Source organism: Tripterygium wilfordii, chromosome 4 (assembly GCF_013401445.1).
Source record: "Tripterygium wilfordii isolate XIE 37 chromosome 4, ASM1340144v1, whole genome shotgun sequence".
Lineage (NCBI taxonomy): Eukaryota > Viridiplantae > Streptophyta > Magnoliopsida > Celastrales > Celastraceae > Tripterygium > Tripterygium wilfordii.
In genome coordinates this window covers 9,266,819-9,277,851 of record NC_052235.1, presented here as the reverse complement: position 1 = coordinate 9,277,851, position 11,033 = coordinate 9,266,819, and the positions used below count along the sequence as shown (strand labels likewise).

Here is an 11,033-nt window from a genome sequence, read left to right as displayed (position 1 = left end):
TTAATGCACATAATTAATTGAGTAAATACTACAAAGGAATTAATTGAGTAAACACACAAAATGTTTTCAAACTAAATACTACAAAGGAATTTCATTAATTGAGTAATATCAAAAGACTCTCATTATTAGCAATACATGGCCTTAGTGAAACCGAAACAACATCAAACCACTCCCATGAAACATTAAATTCCCATACAATTCAATATGATTTTAAAATTATTTGAATATTATTAACCGTATGTATTATGAGTCTTAAAGTTTTTCAATATATTTTAATTTTTTTTTGTCCGTTACATTTTGTTTTTTTGAATTAATTCTCATCACTCAAGTTGCCAATCATTCCCTTTTATCAGGTTTGATTAGAATGTGTAGGCTTTTTTGTAGAGGCATCCACGTGGCACCAAGAATTAAGGAGAAGCCTTGTGGATCCTCAGTTATATATATATAAATTGATACACCATAATATAAACTTGAATTACTAGTTGAGTGATAAGGATGGTGTGTGTATCACCCTAATGATCAGTGTTCGAATCCCCCCTCCCCCATTAAAAAAAATACACCACAACATCAATTTAAAATGTATATGTATTTATAAATACACTACCCCGAATCTATTATTATATCTTTAATGTATTTTGATTAAAACACATCCACAAATATACCGTCATTTTTGTTAAATAAAACACCATGGGTATTAATTCGTATGGATATTAATGTGTTGCATTTAAAATTATTTCTAATTTCATGGAAATATATGTTGTGAAACTCGAAGTGTAGTCAACGACACAGTTTAAATTCCTATGATCTACGTGGTTGAGAGCATCTCTCTCTCGACTCATACCCAATTGTTCATCAAATTGAGTTATGTGTTAAATCCTTCTTGATATTTGTATTAGCTAAGCAGATATACTCTTGGTAGTATCTACAACTCAATCATGTCAGACTTCACAACTTATGATATTAATGAGGTTTTAGATAATTTTACCTGAGAAATTAGATTGTTAAGTGTTAATTTGTCCCTAGGAGGATACCGTAACTATTATATTCTCAGGGTATTCAAAATGTTTCGATATATTAGGAGTGGCAAAAAATCAATTTTGATATATTCTTAGAATACTCAAAATCGAACAAATTCGATCATTCGAACATAATTTTGTCACCCCTATGATATAATATTTGTTTCACTTCTTACTTCTAACATGTATAAAAGAAACTAATCGTCCTAGAAACAACAACAAGAAAGAAAAAAAAACACAAAACTGAATAAACAAAATCGAATACATATGAAAAATACGAAATTAATCATTGAAAGAAGATTAAAAAAAGGAGGGAAAAAATCACTGGTCTTCTTAGGGTGCATTTGGTAGACAATTTTGATAGTAGCATATATTATATATAAATGGTAGCAGATATGATTCTTGAAATGCTGATAAGTGTTTGGTTGTACTTTTGCTGGTAACATATTTGTTGTTATGATAAGACTAGTCTTACATAACCAAACATACATAAGTATCCATAGACACATGTAAATTTTGAAATTCAAAATTTTCTCTCACATAAATCTGTTATAACCACCATCCATCTATAATCCTTCTCTCCCTATCTACAACCTTTCTCTCTCTCCAACCAATCTCCATCTACAACCCCTCTCTCTCAAACCACTCTACATTTATGCTTGAATTTGGTGGGTTAGGCACAAATCGATCTTCTATTCACGACGGTCGTTGCAGATTTCATCACCGGACGAAGAGTTGCGGATCAATCCAGCCATCGCAAGACTAGTCTATTTGGTTCTTGGCCTCTTGTTTTTGGGTTTTTCTTTTCTTGAGTTTGGATTTTTTAAGGATTGTTTCTCAGTTCTGAGTTGGGTTTATATCTATTTATCAAAAAATATGGCTATAATTGATAAGAGGTTAAAGCTAATTGATAAGAGGTTAAAGCTTGTTGGTGCGGCAAACCTCTTAGCTTATAAAGGAGTGGACAAGGAAAGCATGATGATGACTGACCTAGTTCTATGCTATTCTTGATTTAAGTTTTTCTCTTCTTGGTTAAGGAGAGGGTTGTATACTGGTGTTGTTGACTAGAGTTTTTTTGTATTTGTTTTAAGCTATCTTTTATTTTGGTTTTTGATTGTTAAAATGTCTCATTTTGTAAGGGACAACTTTCCTTTTTCTAGCGTAATTGTCTATTACACTATATGTAGTGCTAACATTGATTTTTATTTTGTTATACTTCTAATAATGTCTTTTATTATACTTCTAATAATATGTCTATTACATTATTTCAATCGATAATTACACTTCATCCAGTTTGGAAGATTACAATAGAACATTGAATAATTACATTATTTCAATGCGTAATTACATTGTTTGAAAACATACAAATATCAGTGTGAATCCAATTTGTTCCTTGGTTTGATGCCCTTGGCAATATGTATGTCACTATATTGTTTGAAAGTCTAATTACACTAAAGAAATTTATAATTACACATTATACGGCCTTAATTACATCTCATAAACAGTCTAAAAAAGTACAAAACAATAGTGAATAATTACATTATTCCAATGTGTAATTACACATTGATCATTTCTAATTACATTGTTTCAACCTTTATTATATTTTTTCAACCTCTATTACATTATTTAAGCCTTTATTACACTATTGCGACTCTTATTACATTGTTTCTCCCACCAACGATAAATACAAGTAGAACATGAAAATCCAAACTCAAACCAATATTTTCTGCGACAGCGCAACGTATGCCTAACAAGTTCAACCATAATTAGCCATAACATGTAATAATGAAATTCAATGTAATTAGATGACATAATACTGTTATGGCCGGGTATGGAAGAAATTGTTAGGGATATATAGAGTTTTCATTTTTTCATGACGAGATCTTAAATATATGGATGAGCAAGTTAATTTCTTAAGTCCTACTACCCAAGGTTCTACAACATTTAAAGAAATAAATCGTCAAATCATAGTCACAGTAAAATCAAAAAATGATCACAAATTGTTCAAATCTCATTATAAAATAAAAAAGAACAAAGAAATTGTTCAAACGGGCGCCTCTTGGAACCCAGCTACACCCCCGAATTCCAACGGAGCCACATTTAAACTTTCCAATGGAGATCGTTAATTTAGGAATATGCAAAAACGGGCTCTTCTATTGCCAGAGGAAGGTCGGGATCTATGTCGCTGGAAGAAGTCTTGGATCTCTGTCATGAAATTGGAAATGGGTATGTTGTAGAGATGATGTTGGAGAGAGAATAAGAAAAAGATAAGATGAATGAAATCAAGAGAGAGAAGCGAGAAGCGAGAATAGGTTGGCTATGGCTTACATGGATTTAATGAGATTTATTATTTTTGAAATATCTATATGACAGACTCACGTGTCCACTATGGATACTTATGGATGGTAAGTGTAAGGAAGTTTAGTGTTTTAATTGTTGTTAAAATTATTGTGTATGTTACATATAGGGGTATTATGCATTTTTCTTGTAAAAGATTAAAATAAATAGTTAAATAAATAAAAAACAATTTATAATATTAATAAAAGATTTAATTAATTAAATAAAATAAAAATAACATGTTTCAGCTTTTAACCTGTTTAAGGTTTTAAAATTTTTATATAAATAACAATATTTACAATTATTATGATTAATTAAATAATAAAAATAACTTGTTTTAGTGCAACACATAACTCCCCTTCTCTCTCTATCTCCCTTGCTCTATCTCCCTCGTCTCTCTCTAGATATAGCAAATGATATACTCCATCACAACTCTAAGAAGAATAAAGCAATGTGTGTTAGATTTTTGGATTAGATTACAACTCGAATTTTGCTCAGAACGTCGTCTTGTTTCTGTGTTGAAATTTGAATGTCAAAGTCATCTTGTTTTATGTGTTCATCTAGGAGTGCTCAAGTCGCAAGGTCATAAGACAAGTCACGGCGCAAGGTCTCCACATCAACGCCGAAGATGAGATACCCTTATCGGTATCGACAGATCCGATTATGAGAAGCTTGTTTTGATGAAGGAGAAGACGATGGTATGTTGAGGGAATGTTGATTGGGGGTATTTTAGGTTGTTCAATAAAGAGTGGAGGACATAATTGGAAAATGGTGCCCAAAGTGTCTCAAAATTGTTCAAAATGGGACAATTTAAAAAATGACAAAATATATTGTTAAGAAAAAGTCTCGGTATTTGAGCCAATAAAATGCCGTTTGGTTGCAGATAACCATTTATTGTTGAGACCATAAAATGTTGATAGAAATTGTGCACCAAACGGTGCCTTAATCGATTATGTTGTTGATGGTGGTAATTTTTGGTGGGAAACCATTTTTTCCTGTCCTAGAGTTATATTTGACATCAAATGTCCTTAAAATAATATTTTTTTTAGTCATTTTGTATAAGAGTATTATTGTCCAAAAGTTAAAAAAAAGTATGGTATGTATTTAGCAAAGATAGAGGTGTATGTAACCGCCCCCATTGTAAAAACGGAGCAATGGGGGCTGTTAAATACGCCGCTATTTAATCGCACCCCGTGGGAGTTTTTTCCTTTTCATTGCTCTGTTTCTACAATGGGGACTATTAAATATACCATTGTTTTTGCTAACTACACCACCATGTAAAATAAGCATAAACCAGTAGCCTCATCAAAGTTCATGTATGCAAGCTTCTCATTGTCTATAAAATAAGCATATGATAACAAGCAATATAGAGTTTCAGCGGAGAAGAGAGAGCATGCAACTACCCATTGGTGATAGTAGAACTCTTTAGGGTAGTATATAATAACATCAAATATTTTTTTATATTAAAATTTAAGTATGTACTTTTTAGTCATTTAGTAAAGTGGCATTATTGTTTAAAATTTGTTGTACTGTATTTAACAAAATGAAACAAAAATACTAATTTTCCATAAAGTTATTGTACATAAGCCTCCATAATCTAGGTGGCCATGTAACTAAGCATGCCTACATGGCAGAAATTTTAAAAAGAAATTATCTATCCTTTATATGACCCACATGGTCTTTGCAAACCCCAATCCTCACTCCTATCTTTATTTCTCTCTAAACCCTAGTCTCTCGGTAGCCTTCGCCGTCACTTCTTTCACAGACTCCGGAAAATGTCCCTCATCTTTCGTATTTCTTGAAGAATCATGTTTGGGCTTGTCACGCCCCGTCCCCGGAACGTGACTTATTGACAACACGTGTGTGCACCCACATGCTGCCACTTAAACAAGGACTCAAATATCATCAACTCACAATTAAACCCAATAAATTTAAACAAAAATCCGGCAGCATCTCCCCGTATATCAGAGAATGCCCCTTACATCAAATATAGCAAATTAAACCAACCAATTCCAATACAACAAAACCAATCAACCAGGACCTCAGGCCCTATCCATCATCAATCCCATAAGCATATACATACAGAGGCCTCAGGCCAAAACCATATAGAATCATCATTCATCCATAACAATACATTCTCATATGTATCCCAATACATAACTAAACGAAAGACCAATCAAACACCACAACATAATCACAACACAAAAACAAACCATCACACTAACACGAGTCCAGGCCATCCGCATCACGCACCTCCCTGCTGATCCGTAGTCGGAACATTAGAGTTGGTGCCTATATCACCTGCGAGTGGGAAATTCAAACAGTGAGTAGGAGGCCCAATAGGGATACGAAAATAAAGAGCATAAATGAAAGAATAATGGCTGGATAGGAATAAAAGTATAACAATGCATCAAAATGCCACGATGAATCACACAATGCACCTGGTCAGTCCTGCCATACCTCCCACCACCAATGAATTCCCATTCATCATCACCATGTTACCATACCAATTACATAATGCCACACTAGCACCGCCACACAGTTTTCTAGTACCCGACAATCACATAAAGCCCCACTAGAGCTGTCACGCAGTTCTCTAATACCAAGCCATCACTAATGCATATCATGCTACATACAAACTATGCAAAACGTGAATTGCTCGCAATTCCATTCAAAATACATGCCAAAATTATCGACCACTCGATAGAAGATCAAGCGTCAAAGGGTAAATACATTAAACACAACCATCCAACAACAAGGGTATTTCACACACAATAGCATACATATAAAGGTTTGTTTCCCCTTGAAAAATAAGGCAGAAACGTATGAATTTAATCACAATCCGGGTAGCCAAGAGTGTTTCAAAATTGAGAGTTAAGAAAATCCCTACCTCGTTTGAGCAAATCCTCACCAACTCCTCCAAGCTTAATCAACCTTGCTCAACTCTTCAATCCCTAACCTAATCTCCTCTTGGTCAACACCAATCTTCAATCCAAGTTCAAATCTGAAATTATAATTCATAACCCATGATAAATTCACAAGTGTAAGCACCCAAAATCCCAATTTCATGAAACTTAACTAAACCCATGAAACCCTAACTTCAATATTTGTAAAAACTTACCTTACTCTCTTCTCTTTCTATAAGCTAATGAAGTGGGGTGTAGACTCTAACCTTGGAGCACCATTGCTGGCCAGAAATCTTGCCGGAATTGGGTGGTCTTGAGTTGTAAGGGAAGTGCACGGTCACTTCTCTTTTTTTTTTTCCCTTTGTTCGAGTGAAGGTCTGCGACTTGCAGACCTTCACCCACTTACTATATATATATATTAAATCCTTTACTTTTATTCTTTTTCTTATTTAACCCTCACATTAATCCAAATACTCTTTAAACCCTTCTACTAATTCTTTTTACCCCACAATTTTACCATTTTCATAACTAAGCCCTCTTTATCCATTTTATTATTCTATTTATTATTTTTTTGACAGGGTATTACATCCTCGCCTCTTTATAAAAATTTCGCCCTCAAAATTTGCACACGTACCCGTGAACATAAACAAATCGGGATACTTTTAATGGATCTTGGACTCCAACTCCCGTGTCACTTCTTCTGTCCCGTGATGCGACCATAACACTTTCACTAATGGTATTGTGCTTGACCTCCTAACCTTATCTTGCCTATCCAGAATTTTCACCGGTTACACAAAATAGGTCCCGTCATCCTCCACCGTCAATGTACCCTAATCCAACAAATGTGAAGGGTCTGGTTCATACTTCTGAAGTGTTGACACATGAAATACATTATGCACATTCGATAATTTTGGCGGCAATGCCAAATGGTATGCCACCTTCCCAACTCTTTCTAGAATCTCAAAAGGTCCAACATATCTTAGAGCCAACTTGCCTTGTTTACTAAAACATTGCACTCCTCTTCGTGGACTTACTTTCACAAACACTTTATCACCTACCGAGAACTCCAATGGCCTCCTTCTCCTATCGGCATAAGATTTTTGTCGGCTTTGGGCCGTAAGCAACTTCCTCTTAATCTCTTCCACCTTGAGTTTGGCCTCCTTCACAAATTAAAGCCCGAAAAGTACTTTCTCACCAACTTCCACCCAACACAAGGGCGATCGACACGACCTTCCATACAAAGCCTTAAAAGGTGCCATCCCGATACTACTTTGGTACGAGTTGTTGTAAACAAACTCGGTCAAATGTACATAATCCTCCCAACTCCTACCAAAATCCATAATACACGCCCGTAACATATCTTCAAGTATTTAGATTGTTCTCTCACTTTGTCCATCGGTACCCAACGCTTCTTGCAAACTCTCCCAAAAATGTCCCATGAAACGCGGATCTCTATCTGACACAATGCTCAACAGAACTCCATGCAACCTCACAATTTCCCGCACATACAATCTACTCAATGATTCAAGTACGTCGGTTTCGTTAATTGGAAGAAAATGTGTCGACTTCGTCAACCGGTCCACAATCACCCAAATGGTGTCCTTTCTCTTCGGTGTCAATGGTAGTGCTGTCACAAAATCCATTATGATATTTTCCCATTTCCATTGAGCAACCGGAAGAGGTTGCAACAACCCCGCCGATCTTTGGTGTTCCGCCTTCACTTGTTGACATGTGAGGCACCTAGCAATATATTTGCCAACATCAACTTTCATTCCACGCTACCAAAACTGATGCTTCAAATCTCGATACATCTTATTACCCCCGGATGCATGGCAAATCGGGAATGGTGCGCCTCCCGTAGAATTTCCTCACGTAGTTCTTTATCATTTGGCACCACCAATCTACCTTTAAATCTCACACCACCATCTTCGCCTCTAATCCATCTAGGCTCCTCCTCAATCACATCAAATGTTGCATCACCAATTTGTGCATCTAACACCTTTTGAATTAATGCCTGCCGAACATAAACACATCCCAAATACCTCTCCTCTCGCTCTTGTAATTCCAATCCAAATGAATTAATCAACTCCACAAACTCCCACTCCCGCATAGAAATTGTCGCAATGGTATTCTTTCTACTCAAAGCATCGGCCACCACATTCGCCTTCCTCGGGTGATAATTCAATGCAAAATCATAATCCTCCAGATATTCCATCCACCTTCGCTGTCTCTGATTCAACTCCTTTTGTGTGAAGAGATATTTGAGGCTCTTGTGATTAGATACACTTCAAACCTCTCTCCATACAAGTAATATCTCCACTACTTAAGTGCAAACACCACCGCCGCCAACTCCAAGTCATGAACTGGATAATTCTGTTCATGATGCTTCAACAACCATGAACCATACTCCACACCCTCTCATGTTGCATTAAAACACATCCTAAGCCTACTTTAGAAGCATCACAGTAGACTTGGTATCCCACATTCCTCTCCGGAACAACCAATACTGGTGGAGATGTAAGTCTCCGTTTCAACTCTTCAAATGCCTTCTCGCACTCCTCGGACCATACAAATGGTGTTTCTTTCCTCGTAAGCTGTGTTATTGGTGCAGCAATACGTGAAAAGTCACAAATGAATCGTCAGTAGTATCCTGCCAAGCCAAGAAAACTTTGAATCTCGATAATATTTTTCGACCTTTCCCACTTCAACACTGACTCCACTTTGGACATATCCATCGCAATGCCCTCCTGTGTGATAACATGTCTAAGAAACTTCACCTCCGTCGCACAGAATTCACACTTGCTCAGTTTTGCATACAACTCATTCTCCCGTAACGTTTGTAACACTGCCCGTAAATGCAACTCATGCTTCTGGATCGTGGGTGAATACACCAGTATATCATCAATAAAAACAACCACAAAACGGTCTAAGAATGGTCGGAGTACACGCTGAATTAAATCCATAAACACAACAGGGGCATTAGTGAGTCCAAAAGGCATAACGAGAAACTCGTAATGCCCATACCGTGTTCGGAAAGCCGTTTTCTGCACATCTAACTCCCTAATCCTCAATTGACGGTAACCGGATCTCAAGTCAATCTTAGAAAAATGTCTCGCACCCCGCAATTGATCAAACAAATCATTGATTCTCGACGGTGGGTATTTATTCTTCACAGTAACCCGATTGAGTTGCCGATAATCAATACACATTCTCAAAGTTTCATCTTTCTTCTTCACAAACAACACCGGAGCACCCCAAAGAGAGACACTCGATCGAATAAACCCCTTGGAATCTAAATCCTTCAATTGAGTCTCCAATTCCCTCAACTCCACCGGTGCCATTCAGTAAGGAGCAATAGAAATTGGTTTGGTGTCTGAAACCAACTCAATAGTAAACTCTATCTCTCTCCTTAGTGGTATCCTCGACAAGTCCTCCGAAAATACATCAATAAATTCCTCAACCACTGGTATCGGCTTCACCACATTGCCACACGATGCTGAAATGGTCAAGCTCGCTACAAGATAATCAACATATGCATGATTTTCCAGGAAGTATGAGCACGACACTCCCTTGAATCCCTACAATTGGATCACCCCACCTCCAGGTACATTCAGAGTGACCCTCCGCATCCAGAAATCAATCATAGCCCTATGCTTTGTCAACCAATCCACATCAAAGTTCTTAAAATCAAGGACATATAGATCCGCCATCAATTCTATCTCACCAAACCTACACACAATTCTTTCCGCCCACCCTTCTAGTGAAGTGGTGTACCCAAACGGAGAAGTCATTGCAAACATATATCTTATCGGGGACACATCTAACTCTAGTGAATTTGCCAATGATGTAGAAGTAAAAGATGTTGTGGCACCAGAGTCAAACAATACTCTCACTAAACAATTTGAGACAAGAAAAGTACCTCCAACAAAGTTTGGGTGCCCTAAGGCAAATACTCTCCCTTGAGTCAATGCATGTTGAATCTGTGACTGCTGCTGCTGTGTCCTGGCCTGTGATCGTCCTCTCCTAGCAGAGGTGCCTGAGGAAATCAACGGTACATGAGGGGTAGTAGATGCTGATGCTGCCGATGAAACCCTAGACCTCTACTGACAATCCGCCCACTTGTGGCCTAGATTGCCACATCCAAAACATTCCATTTCGGGTGTAGTGCACTGGCTTTTAATATGACCAGTACGTTCACATTGATGACAAACTCTCGGTCCCTGTTGTGATCTTCTACCTCTCTGGGACCTCTGCCCTCCACTACTTTGTCCTGACCGATTTTGTGAAGTCTGACTGTTTGTCCTCTACCTCTTCTGACTAGACCACCGCTGCCTCTGTCCTCTAAAAGCCCCTCCAGTACCACCACTCAAGGATCGATCGCCATAAGTATCCCAATACTTCTTTGAATCTTTGTTAACCTGCTCTTGCTTCAGAGCTTCCTCTCTCATCTCATCATAGGTAACAATCCTTATATTTGCTAGTGGAGCACCAACATTCGGCATCAAACCCTGCCTGAATCTCTCCGCCTTGCTCTCCTCATTCGGGGCATACATCTTCCCAAATTCATACAACTCCTCAAACCTGTAACTATAGTCTGCCACTGACATATCCGATATCTGTACTAAATTCAAGAACTCTTTCGCTTTCTCCATGCTGCAGGAGTTTGGTACAAAATGCTATAGAAATAATCTCTCAAAGGATGCCCAAGTAAGTTGCTCCTTCCTCTGCCCCAGAGCATACCACCACTCATAAGCCTTGTCCTTCAGGAAGTATG

The 11,033-nt window shown here is 37.3% G+C and overlaps 1 protein-coding gene across 1 annotated transcript; it reads right to left on the bottom strand.

Moving 5' to 3' along the window:
* Positions 1–9,600: 9,600 nt before the first annotated feature.
* Positions 9,601–10,413, bottom strand: LOC119996924. Its single transcript, XM_038843704.1, has 3 exons — positions 10,368–10,413; positions 9,858–10,295; positions 9,601–9,773 (listed from the first exon to the last, which is right to left on the bottom strand). Exons 1-3 carry the CDS (start codon positions 10,411–10,413, stop codon positions 9,601–9,603), a joined length of 657 nt encoding a protein of 218 aa, XP_038699632.1.
* Positions 10,414–11,033: the final 620 nt, after the last annotated feature.

Coding starts and splice junctions, on each gene's coding strand:
- LOC119996924 (XM_038843704.1), bottom strand. CDS start 10,413: ATGGAATGTTTTGGATGTGGCAATCTAGGCCACAAGTGGGCGGATT. Junction 10,296..10,367: donor AGGCCACAAGTGGGCGGATT/GTCAGTAGAGGT, acceptor TGATTTCCTCAG/GCACCTCTGCTAGGAGAGGA. Junction 9,774..9,857: donor CACTCTGAATGTACCTGGAG/GTGGGGTGATCC, acceptor ATTATCTTGTAG/CGAGCTTGACCATTTCAGCA.